At 35.3% G+C, this 12986-nt stretch overlaps 3 protein-coding genes across 3 annotated transcripts; all 3 read left to right on the forward strand.

The window, feature by feature from the left end:
- Positions 1–199: 199 nt before the first annotated feature.
- On the forward strand, positions 200–9743 carry C9374_011999 (uncharacterized protein; the record flags this gene model as incomplete). Its single annotated transcript, XM_044687718.1, has 3 exons — positions 200–537; positions 745–812; positions 925–9743. The coding sequence occupies 3 exons, from the start codon at positions 200–202 to the stop codon at positions 9741–9743; spliced, it is 9225 nt and encodes a 3074-aa protein (XP_044542710.1).
- A 141-nt stretch (positions 9744–9884) lies between these two features.
- On the forward strand, positions 9885–11522 carry C9374_012000 (uncharacterized protein; the record flags this gene model as incomplete). The annotated part of the gene is made up of 1 exon (XM_044687719.1): positions 9885–11522. The coding sequence occupies one exon, from the start codon at positions 9885–9887 to the stop codon at positions 11520–11522; it is 1638 nt and encodes a 545-aa protein (XP_044542711.1).
- A 173-nt stretch (positions 11523–11695) lies between these two features.
- On the forward strand, positions 11696–12595 carry C9374_012001 (uncharacterized protein; the record flags this gene model as incomplete). Its single annotated transcript, XM_044687720.1, has 1 exon — positions 11696–12595. The coding sequence occupies one exon, from the start codon at positions 11696–11698 to the stop codon at positions 12593–12595; it is 900 nt and encodes a 299-aa protein (XP_044542712.1).
- Positions 12596–12986: the final 391 nt, after the last annotated feature.

The following is a 12986-nucleotide window of genomic DNA, read 5'->3' on the forward strand; positions in this document are numbered from 1 at the left end:
GAAGAGAAATGTATTGATCCATCTTTAAGGTGTTTGTGTCACCTGAACTGCAAAACAAGAAAACTCCTGTCTCGTGTCATTTTATCAGACGTCAATGCCATGAAAAACATCCAAAAGAAAAATCCCATCATTGTCATCACTCTGCGATTCGTAGACTTCAACTCGAAGCAATTCCTTTCAAACCAGTCGCAACAAAGGGATGTTTTCCAACAACGACACCTCTTCACCTCCCAACACGAAACAATCCTCGTCTCTTCGAACTCTTTTCACACCAACCTCTTCAAATGCCAAATCAAGTATTGCTTCGAAATCCTCTTCTTCGATCGGAACACATTCAGGAGGACTTGTTCATTCCCTAGGAAAATTTGGAATGGCCATTCAACATCAACATTCGTTAAATCAACGTTCGTTGTGTGTTGGAGATTTAATTTCAATTTATTATCAAGGAGATGATGAAAATAATGATAATAATAGTGGCGGAAATCATTCCTCGTCGGATGACATGTCTGATGAAATTGGTTTTATGAGTGTGAAGGGGTATGTTGTTTTTGTGATGTGAACAATTAACGATTCGATTTCAACAAACAAAAAAATGTGAAATTTTAATGTCAATTTATGAATTTGGAAAAATGTTTTGTTGTTGTGGTGTTGTATTCAAAACACCTTACGAAAAACGTTTGTTGACCAAAACATTTTCTTCTTTTATTATTACCACTGCCTTGCTACAAAATGATGAATCAATAGATTTACCTCCAATGCTCGATGTGGTTTGGAAGACATTTCCGATGAGAATTTACCTTCGAATTTTAAATGTATGTTTTGAATCATGATTTGTTGATTTCATCAATGCATTGAATCATCTTTTAAATGATCACACACACACACACCATATACACCATATATAACCACTTGCAACAACAACAGCCTGTGTCTTTGTGGTTCAACAAGCATATTCCTACAATGCACACAAAGAGTTTTATCAAAAAATCGAACAACTCAATCTCAAAATCAAATCCATGAATCAAACCAAAACTTCCACTTCAGGCGCTTCGTCTTCGAATGTGAATACCACAACAGCAGCTGGAAATGCATCATCTCCTTCTGGAAATGTCACAAATGGTAATAATTTAACATCGGCAACGACTTCTACCATTCCTGCTGGTATTGTTCCTCCCAATGCTTCACTTACTGGAATTATTAAGGGTGATTTAAATACAAGTAGTACACAATTAACACTTGGAATGAGTGAGAGTGTTGTGGGTGGAGATACTCACTCGAATCGTGTGCTATCGAGTTCACATGGTGCCAATTTTGGACAAGCAGCTTCTGTGAAAACTTTTATTCGTTCGCATCAATTTCACTTTTTGGATCTGACAGAAGAACAACGAGCTCAAATTGAAGATTTGGAACGAAAAATGGAACGTGAAAAACAACAAAATATGATTGAATCGGAGAGAAATATGGGAAGAGAGATTTTATATGGACAACCCATTCAATTAATGCATTTGAAAACAAAGAAATATTTGTGTGTAAATCCAAGAGAAAAAGCTGAAAAGCAAAAAGATTGTCTCAAGTTAACACTTGTTTCAGAAGAATCTATTAATTCAACAGCACATTTTTTGGTGCTACCCTATTACAAGTTTAGATCTGAAGGAGATGCAGTCAAACTGAGTGATCAAGTTCGATTTTATAACAGGAAAAGCAACACGTTTCTTCATTTGGGTCGATTTAAATATTCCGAATTATTACCCTCTCAATTATCTACTAATTCACAAATGAGTTCAATATCTGCTCAATTAACAGTCGATGAAGACTCACGAAAAGAAATTCACATGATTCCTGGCACTTCATTCACATCTTCATATTCGAGAACAAATTGGAGAATTCGATTATTTTCTCAATATTTGGGAGTGAATTCAAATACTTTGAAAGCAGGTGACGTGATTCGATTATTTCATACCGAATTGAGAAGTTTTCTCACAGTGAATACAAAATCTGGACGTGTCGAGTGCATTGGTCATTCGAAATCTCACTCTCATTCCTCAGGAAGTAGTTCACAAGGTGAAAAACATAATTTACCTTTCAAGTCCAAAAAATCCAATGAAGTGAATGAAACTCCAAGTATCATTGACAAATTTTCGAGTCAAACCGATACTCTGTGGGAAGTTGAAATGTTGGACCCCACTCGAGGTGGTGCCTTAATGTGGTATGGAAAGTATCGATTGAAACACATTTCAACAGGAAAGTATTTATATGCTACCAATGATTCGAGACAATTTTTGCAAAGTGATCAAGATGATTCTGGATTGCTGTTGGATGATTCTACACTGGATGAAGATGACGATGAATTTGGAGTTTCTGGTGCATTCTTTTCCAAACTTTCCAATCGTGTGAAAAAAACGACAAAACCAGCTGTCATAGATCAAAACAAAGATTCACACCATGACCCACTCTCGAAATCTTCTGTTTACAATGATAGCAGTGCTTCTCTTTCTTCCTCTGTCTCAACTCCCTCTGCTTCTTCAAGTCTCAACTCAACCGATCATTTATGGAGATTATTGAAGAAAAAATTACTGAGCTCTGTGAAAAAGGAACAAATTGGTGTCTCTCTGCATTTAGCTGTGAAGGATGATTTGGGTTCTGAAGATACCACTTTTATCATTCTACCTCACGACGCCTCATCAGCATCTTCAGCAGCACAACACGATCCAGCACTTTCAACTCTTCATACTTATCCAATTCCATTACAGAGCTATTTCCGTCTTAAACATGCACACACACAAACATGGGTTCATGGTGTTCATAGTGAGAGTGGAGTGGGTTCCAGTTTGATGCGAGCGGATGAAACCGATTCTGTGAGTGACAAACAGTCAGCAGCAGTCACGACAAAGACCGATGTTAAAAAAAAGGTTAAAAAGAGTGGCGCTAGAAATACCTATCCTCTCTATTCCACCAATGTATTATATGAACAAGATGTCTTTTCAGTCTATCGAGTCCCACAACAAGAATTGGAAGATTTATTGTTTGTACAAAGTATCATTCCAATGATTGAGAGTTTTTCAAAGAAAGTGAAAGGAAGAGTGATCAAGAGACCAGATGATTTTAAGGTTCTCATGCAAACACTATTACCAGCCATTTCACAATTGATTTATTTCTTGACAGATTCTGACGAGGAAGATCCATTGAAAAGAGAAGGAATTCCTTTCAAGAGTAGACAAAACATTCTTCGTGAGCGTGGAATTATTGACATGATTATGCAATTGATTGAACAATTGGTCGATCAAGTTCCAGAAATGGTTTCTTCTGGTTCTTCTGGTGATACACTTTTGAAGGTTGTTTTACATCAAAGTGATTCTGCATGGACTGAATCTGATTTGGCTTCCTATCACTACTTGATTCGTAATTTATATCGAGTAATTAAGCAATCAGTCAAGTTGAATACTGAAAACGGATTATACATGGCCAAATACATTACTCAAATTCAGCAACATATCAAATTGGATGTCGGAGCAAGTGTTGCCTTAATTGAAATTTTAACAAATAATTACAATTTACTTGTTAGAATGCCAAAAGAACAAATCAAGTACTTTGTGACTCTTCTCGTCGATGAGGAAGAGAATATGACCATGTACGATGAACCACTCTCATCTCCAAGAAAGTTATTGAGTCCAAGACTTCCGGGAAGTCCCTCTCCAAGAAAATCCTCAACATCCAAGCAACAAGAAGAAATTCAATTGGGAGATGGAGATACCAATGCAGCAGATGAACAATATGTGAGTGGAAAGAATTCTATTTACTTGTCATTCTTGAGTGCGTTGTGTGCGTGTGGTAATAGACCTATTAAGAATAATCAAAATTTCATTACCAAGTTACTTTTTGAAGATGAACGTGTGAATAACGCTCTCATGTTTCCGTATTTTGCAGACGAAAACACAAAATCAAAGATTTGCATGAAAGTGAATGGAGCAGAATATGAATTGGCAGAATTTGTTTCGAAAGCTCTCGTTCAGATCATGTCTGCCAATAGTTCGACCATGTTCGATGTTCAGGATGACTTTGTCGTGTTGTTATACTTTTTCCAGAAACAAATTGAATTATTTTCACTCTTGTGTTTGGGACGGAACAAGCAAGCTATTGAATATGTCGAAAAGAAATTCACCTATGAACTTGTTTTGGCATGTATCAAAGATAAGCGATTGACCTTTGAGTTGAGATCGAGTTTTTGTACACTCTTACTGAATTGCTTTTTAGATGTCGATCCCTATGAAACCAATCCAACAGTGTCACTTACAAGAAAATGGACAGAAATTGAAAAGATGAAAAAGAATCAAGATGAAAAGAGACTCAAAGAATTGAGATCTTTTTTGACAGATTTCTTTAAAGAAAATTATGAACTCGATTGTGGAAATGACATTACCAGTATTCAAAAGAATATTTTCATGTATAATTTAACATTCATGACACGAAAAATGTTTGAACTTGGAATGTTTGATTTGTCAAATATTTATCCAACACACAGAGTGGTCGTTGAGTTATTGAAAGTGTTAGATTGCTCTTCTGACAAGTTGAACGGAAAGCCAGCTCTTGATGCCATCTATGAAGAGAACGAACAGACACTCATTACCACCAAAATCAAACAAGAAGTTTGCAATATTTTTGACATTATCAAGTCACAACAGTTGAATGTTCGTGTTGACTTTTTCTTGATCAATTTCAAGTACAGCTTTACAGTGAGCGATAAGAGTGTGAGTGACGACAAACGACAAGACTTTGTGAAAAATTCACTTTTCAAAGATTCCATTTTCAATGACAGTGCTTCTATCGAGACGCTGACAAAGGTCTTGATTGATTTGACAAAATCTAAAAATGCAGAATTAGCTGTGAAATCTCTCAATCTCTTGATTCGTATTCACAGAGAGAAGGAAGAGTTGAAGGAATTGTTGCCAAAAATTGAATTACTTGTTTCTTCTACTGTGATTCGAAGTTACGACAATATTCTTGAAATTCTTAAAGAAATTAAGAATTTGATTGATTTGGCTCAGTTTGCATCAGGAAGCTCTCTTGAAGATTATTCCAAGCTCATTCAACAACATTTCGAACGCATTGAAGAAGATTACGAAAAGAATGGTTCTCGTACTCAAAGAATTTTGAGAAATTTGATTGGTCACGAAATTGCCATTGAAACTCTAACCAAAACATTCGCAGACAATCGCTGTCAAGGAAGAATTCACAGATCATGCGTTCGATTTTTAATTAATTTTGTGAAAAAGAATAACGAGAATCAAGCTATTCTGTTTCCATACTTGGAATTTTTCATGTCCAAAATTGGACAAGAATTGGGAGTATCCACTCTTCTTTGTGAAATTATGAGAAACAATAGAGGACTGTGTAGCATGATTGAAGAAAAGCATGTGAGAACAATGATTGATTTAATGGCAGAGCATGGCTTGAAACCTAGATATTTGAACTTTTTAAAAATCATTTTGAACAATACGGAAGGAAATCCTATTAAGAGAAATCAATCATTGGTGACACAAAATTTATTAGATCGTAGAAAGGATGTCATTGTTCTCTTTAATGACGAGGAAGGTATCAAAGAAAGAGATCAGAGAATCAAAAATTTAGAACATGAAAATCAACCAGATGGAATTTTATGTTATCACATTGAATTGTTGTCACTGTTGGCAGAATGTGGTGACGGTCGAAATCATGTCGCAGAGGTGAAACTTCAATCATTACTTTCGATGGAAGATATTTTAAAACAATTGTTGAGTCCTAACACAATTCCTGAATTGAGAAATCCTTTACTACGTTTTCTCGATGAAGTTTACATCAATGCAGATAAGGTTCAAGATGAAAAGCAAATGTCCAGCAGTGCACCTATTTTCCGTCTCATTGCCAAAATGACTCGAGAGTTGGGATTATTTGTCACTTCTCCAAATTTGAATAGAAGAAGCACTGAAATTACACTCGACTCGATTTCAACTCCTACCGATCATGCACCTACGAAATCAGCTGGTAATGCTTCCATTCACAATAGAACAACGACTACCGAGTCACAAGATTCCAATCCTTTAGAACTTGTTAAATCTTCCTTTGTTTTGAAATGGAAGAAACCTCTTGATGGACAAGATGACTCATCATTAACTTCGTTTGATAAGGATGAAAAGCTTTATGTGGACTTGAAGTACATTTTCCAATTAATGATTCCATTTGTTCATCACTATTTCCATTTGAGATTCCCTCCCAATGATTTTTCATGTGAACCTCAACAATTGGAAGTAATCAAACATCTCATTGAAAGTTTATTCAATTTATATGATCATGTCACAGAAACATCTCAAAAAGAAGCAGTCATCAAGTGTTTACAAGCCATGTGTAAAGTCAGTAAGGGAGGAAATCAAAACAAGTCCATGCCTCAAGAATTCACACAAGAAATTTTCAAATTCCTAAAAGTAGCATCCAGTTCAAAAGCTACTCAATTTAAACAACACATGATGCAGCATCAGAGACTCAAACAATTGAATTCACAACAACAACAACAACAAGGCAATAACAAGAAGGAAGATGAAGATGAAAGATACATGAAAAAGTACAAACTCTATGTTTCTGACTTTCTCATCATTCTCACACAAGAGTCGAATTTTGCAAATTTAGGAGTTTTACTTTATGAAAAATATAGAGGATATTTGGATATGATTGTCAATGTCATTCGTAGAATTCCAGAACTTCATCATTTCAACGTGACTGCCAACATGACTGAGAGTAACAAATCATTGGTCAGTTTAGGTCAACGAACAGGAATGACCAATGTCACACTCTACTCTCTCGAAATGTTAAAACAAATTATGGACACTCAACAAAAAGGTGATGAAAAATATTCTCCAGAACAACGTTTGAGAAAATTGAACAAATTCCATCATGATCTGACCAAAGCGAAAATTCCTGAACTCATTATTGAAATGGTTTGCATGGATGATCATAAAATTGTAAAGTCTGCAATTGAGCTTGGAATTGCAATGCTCTTTGAAGGAAACAATATTGTCCAAGGTTATATTTATACCTTGTTCAAGAGAGGTGGTTCTGAGAAATTCTTCCTTTCCATTCGTGACAGAATTCGATTATCCATTGATGAAATTAAAGAAAGAAAAGCTTATCATAAGAGATTGGAAGAAAAGAAACAAGATTACAAGCAAGCAAGAGCTCTTAAATTGCGGGCAAGAGGAGATCCTGCAGCGTTGAACACTATCAATGCAGCAACATCCGTCTCTACACCCTCCACCGATCGAAATAAGCATTCCTCGATAGGAGGCACTGGTAGTAGTAGTGGTGGTGGGACTGGAACTGATGATTTTTCATCTGACAATCATCAAAACGATGGCGATGATACTCAAGACGTATTCGAAGAAAAGGGACATATTGAGGAAATTTTACGTTTTCTTCAGTTAATGACAGAAGGTCACAATGCTGATTTGCAACATTATTTGGCAGAACAAAAGTATAACCTTCAAAGTGTGAATATTGTTGAAGAATGTTTGAATTTTATTGTGGCACTCGAGAAGGACATTACCAGTGAAAATATTGAAACAGCCATTCAATGTTTTGATTCTTTAACTGAATTTGTTCAAGGCCCATGCTTGACCACTCAACAAGTGATTGGAATGTCACCAAAATTTTATTTTGTATGCAATGAAATTCTGTCCAAAGATTATCGAAATGTGTTAACACTGGACAAGACCTTGGAGTTGAAAAGTGCCATGTTTATTTGCTTGACTTCATTATTAGAAGGAAGTAATAATCACAAAATTGCCATGATCATGCGTGATTCTTTGAATTTCACAGATGTCATTGAGTTGGCTAAAAAGTGTTGCATTATTTCATTTGCTCCCAATGACTTTTTGGAAGAAGGAAAAAAGGGTCTACCTAAATTAGATCTCAACACTGGCGCTCGAGAAGAGATGGCCTCCCGTATTCAATCCGAAGTCACTCATGATGGTTTCAGAGATAAGGCACTCAATAAGGAAAAAGCAAGAAGAATTACACTCGCTACCAATCAACACGAAGAAATTGCATTCGAAATTTACTTCTTGTTGAACACTTTGGCTGATTTTGAACGCATTCATATTGAAGATGTTTCCAAGTCACAACAATTAGCTGAAACGAGTCATCGAAGAATTACACAATTATTGGAATCTCCTGAATATGCAAGATACCTTGTTCCGCTCGAAAAACAAACAGGTCGAATGGAAATTGTAAGAAACAACACTCTCGAAAATGTCTATTATCGTATTCCAGAAGAGAGTCGATTTTTATCCGATCGTTCTAAAAAGAATTTTGTGAACACTGTAAACTCTGAAGAGTATACAGCTCAGGAAAAGATTCGAAACTTTTTCGATGAAACTCACACCTTCTATACTGAAATTGATCATTACAAACAATTTGAAAGAACACCTGAAAAAACAAGTACTTGGAAAATTATTCGAGGATTTATTTGGAGATTGTTGAAAGAAGAAAATTGGCAACGAATCAAAATGCTCAGTTTCGTCATTGCCTTAATTATCAATTTATTCGTCTTGTTTGGAATTAAGAAAATGTATTCTGTGACGCCAGGAGACATTCCACTTCCTGGTTATAGTGATCCCAATGATGCCACGACTGGAACATTTGTCTATGAAGGAGATTGGAAAACCGAATGGTTAGATATTGTACAAACCATATTGGGAGTCATTCAAATTTTAACCACCACATTACTTTTTATTACCTATATTTACTTTTTAGCTACTTTGGAAGTTAAGAAAAAATTCAAATTGAAAATGGAAGAGAAATGGGAAGATTTGCCGCGAGACAAACATTTTTACAAATCCTATTTGAAATATTTAGCTCAAGATTTTTATATTTGGTTTTTAGTTGTGTATTGGGTCGTTTCAGTATTGGGTCTCTTTTTAACTCCTATTATTTATTCAATTCACTTGTTTGAAGTAGTGGTTCGTTTTGAAACACTCTACGATATTGTGAGAAGTATTCAAACGACGGCAGAACGTTTCGTATTGACAAGCTTACTCATGATTGTTGCAATTTGGTTCTTCTCATTGATGATTTTTGCATTCGTTCCAGAAACTTTCTTTTTGGAAGCAAATCCACCGACAACGACTGAACGACAATTTTTATGTGACTCTGCAGCTGATTGTATGTTAAACACGCTCAATTATGGATTGCGAACGGGAGGATTCTTTGAAGATCAATTCACACCAAGTTGGGGAGTTTGGGCAAGAGAGGTCATTAACATGCTCTTCATTTTAGTGGTCATTGTCGTGCTATTCGAAGTCGTGTTCGGTATTATTTTGGATTCTTTTGCAGAGCTCAGAGAAAATCGAGAAAAAACAGAAGATCGTGTGAAAAACAAGTGTTTTATTTGTGACATTGTGAGATCGAGATTTGATCAAAAAGCAAACGAAGGAATTACTTTTAACAATCATATCAAGAAGGAACATAATATGTGGAATTATTTATTTTTCCTAATTTATTTGAAAACGAAACCAAAAACAGAATATACTGGATCAGAACAGTATGTCAGTAATTGTTTAGAGAGGCAAGATGTTTCCTTCTATCCAATATTGCGTTCCATTACTTTGGAAAATGTGGAAAACAAGTCATCAAGAATTCGAGAGGAGACAACCACTACTCTTCCTCATTTCACAACAACAACAAGTAGTTCTCATCTCTCCGGATCTACGAGTAAATAATTTTTTAATCTTTTTGTTCCTTCATTGATGTTTTTCTTGAATTTAACATCTCTTGTTGCCAACTTTGGTAAATTTATTATTTATTTTAAATATTTATTTTAATAAATTAAATATTTATTTGAAAATGTTAAAAAAAATATCATGTACAACAATCACAGCCAGAATTTGTCCTATCATGATGTGGTCCTAGTTTTGTTTCAGGCTGAACCTCTTTGTCATCACGACCAAATCAACAAGTCATCTCAACAACATATTCGGAGATTGGAAATGTTTTTGAAACAAACATTTATCAAACAACAAATCGGAAAGAAGAAATGGCTTGAGAATAGAGAATTGGAAAATAGGAATTTCTTTCCGGTAGAGTTTATGAATGATCCTGAATTTGTATTGAATCATATTAAAAAGTATGGTTATGGTTTGAAATATGCATCAACACAGTTACAACAGGACAGAGAGTTTGTAATGAAAGTACTTCAACTCAATGGGTCAACAGAAATAAGATTTGCAAATTGCCATTGCAATGATAAAGAATTGATATTGGCAGCCATAAAAAACGCTGAACAGGCCTTGGTTTTTGCTTCAACTGATCTTCAAAATGACAAGGAATTTGTGTTGAAAGCAGTTCAACTGAACGGCAAAGCATTGTTCTATGCTAAAACAGCTCTAAAGCAAGACAGAGAAATTGTGTTAGCTGCTGCGAGACAAAATGGTGAAGCATTGAGTTATTTACATCCAAGAGAAGAGTTGAGATCGGACAAGGAAATTATTATTGAAGCTATCAAGCAAAATAAGATGGCTCTTCGATTCGTACCTAAATATTTACTCAAGAATCACGACTTCATGCTGACAGCTCTAAAATTAATATTTCCACTTGAATTTGACACATTGGATTCTTTGGATTACTCAAAAAAAGAAATCATGTTGAAACTTGTTCAAAAATTTGGTTTTTTACTTGAATTTGCAAGTGATGAACTCAAGAATGATCGAGATATTGTGTTGCAAGCAGTTCAGAATGATGTTAATTCACTTAGATTTGCTTCTGATGTTTTAAAGAATGACAAGAAAATTGCACTCATGGTCGTTGAAAAAGATGGCTGTGCATTGGAGTTTGTCTCAAAAGAACTAAAGACAGATTATGATGTGGTACTCACTGCCGTCAATCAAAATGGATACGCCCTTAATTATGCCTTTAAAGATTCGAAAAATGACAAAAATATTGTGTTGGCAGCTGTCAGACAAGATGGATCTTATCTTGGATTTGCATCTGAAGAGTTGAAAAAAGATAGAGAGGTTGTTTTGGAAGCAGTTCGAAAAGATGGCTTTGCTCTTGAACATGCTGATGAGATGTTGCAAAATGATCGAGAAATTGTATTTGAAGCTATCCATCAAAACAACGACGCTTTTCAATACGCTTCAGAGAATCTGTTAAATGACAAACAATTCTTATTAGAGGTGATTCAAATGGGATGTGAGGATGTTATGATGGTGGCACCAGAAGAATTTGGCAACGACAGAGAATTTATGTTACAAGCCGTCAAAATCAACAGTCTTGGAGTTATTGGAAGGAGTGTGATTTGCACGGACAAGGAAATCTTGCTGGAAGCGGTGAAGAATAATGGTTACTCATTATATTACGCTTCGAGTGAAGAATATCAACACGATGCAGAACTTGTGTTGGAAGCACTTAAATGCAATGGCTACGTTATCGCGTATAGTGATGAATTATATCAAGAAAGAATGAAACATTGCTATAATAATGCTTATTTGGGAAGTAAATGAGGAACATTATATATGAATAGTTGTAATTTGTGGATTTATTTGTATCACAAACTATGGTTCTACATTTGAAGTTGGTGTTCGAATATACTTGTTAACAGGTCGACCATGTTAGATCAATAATTTCATACCATGTTAATTTGTTGGCGCCAATCAAATTATCAAAGTTAAAAAAAATGCGAAAATTAATAACGACCGTTTTTAATCGTGATTGGCACCATTCAAACCATCACGTAATGATGATGATGATCAATAGGATGACTATTAAAAAACATATATCAAAGATCACTCAACCATTTATTTCCGAAACTCATTGCAAACGAAATTTTCATGCTTCTAGCTCCATCACTTTAAATGAAAAGTCCATTCCGAATAATCCCTATTCTCCCAAATATAATATTGTTATTGTGGATATTGAAGGAACCTCCACAAATGTTGGTATGTGCAGAATTATTGAAGTTGCTGGAGCCAGAATTATTGATGGTACTTCTGTGAGCTCGTTTACAAGTCTGGTGAATGCCGACATTCCTTTTTTACCAGAACCAATAGTAGAGATTACAAAAATAACCAAAGCCATGCTCGATTTGGCACCTCCTCCTCAAATAGTTATGTCTCAATTGTATAGTTTTTTGAGCTCTCAACCCTCTTTATTGGTTGGACACAATGTGAGATTCGATGTGAGTGTGATTTTCAATGAATTTGTGAGGCACAAGTTGATTAATGCGGATTCATCGTTGTCTCAAGTATATAACGATTTTTCAGAACATCCCTTGTTTGCCAACACGCTTTGTACTTTGAAATTAGCGAGAAGAGTATTTCCTGGTCAACCAGATTACAAATTAGGAAGCTTGATTGAAAATTTAGGATTGGGACGGGTATCCATGGCTCATAGAGCTCACGCAGATGTTTCCATGACATCAGCATTATGGCGAAAAATTTATCGTGAATGTTATGATCGAATGGGAGGTGACGTTGTTCCAGATCATGACTTCTTCCTCAAACTTCAAGAAACACCTGCCAAATCTGTAGATAAATTTATTGAAATGTACAAATTGGAGAAGGCTTACAGCAAGTGAAAGAATTACATTTGCAAAGATGATTCACCTTGGAAGTGAAAGGAATTGCATTTGGCTGGAAGTCCTAATCTATTGTGTAATTTGTGAAGAGTGATTGATTCACAAAAGGTTATTCTATGTTGCAAATCAGAATTAGAGACGTTTTTTGCAAAGGTCAACGCTATATTAAACACATAATTTAATGGCACTCCAAAAGAAGTAGTTGAAAACTTTCTTAAATATTTATACAGGCTGATCACAATACCAATTCGTGTTTTTGAAGTATTAAGGACGAAGTTCACACTACAATTTAATGTCCTCTTGCACTTTAGCTTGGTTTTGGAAAAATACATCATACTTTTTTTTGAAGTACTAGTCTAGAGTTCGAAAATTCTCCAAAAGGCAAGTGCTT

The sequence above is a fragment of the Naegleria lovaniensis genome (genome assembly GCF_003324165.1).
Source record: "Naegleria lovaniensis strain ATCC 30569 chromosome Unknown tig053, whole genome shotgun sequence".
Classification (NCBI taxonomy): domain Eukaryota; phylum Heterolobosea; class Eutetramitea; order Acrasida; family Naegleriidae; genus Naegleria; species Naegleria lovaniensis.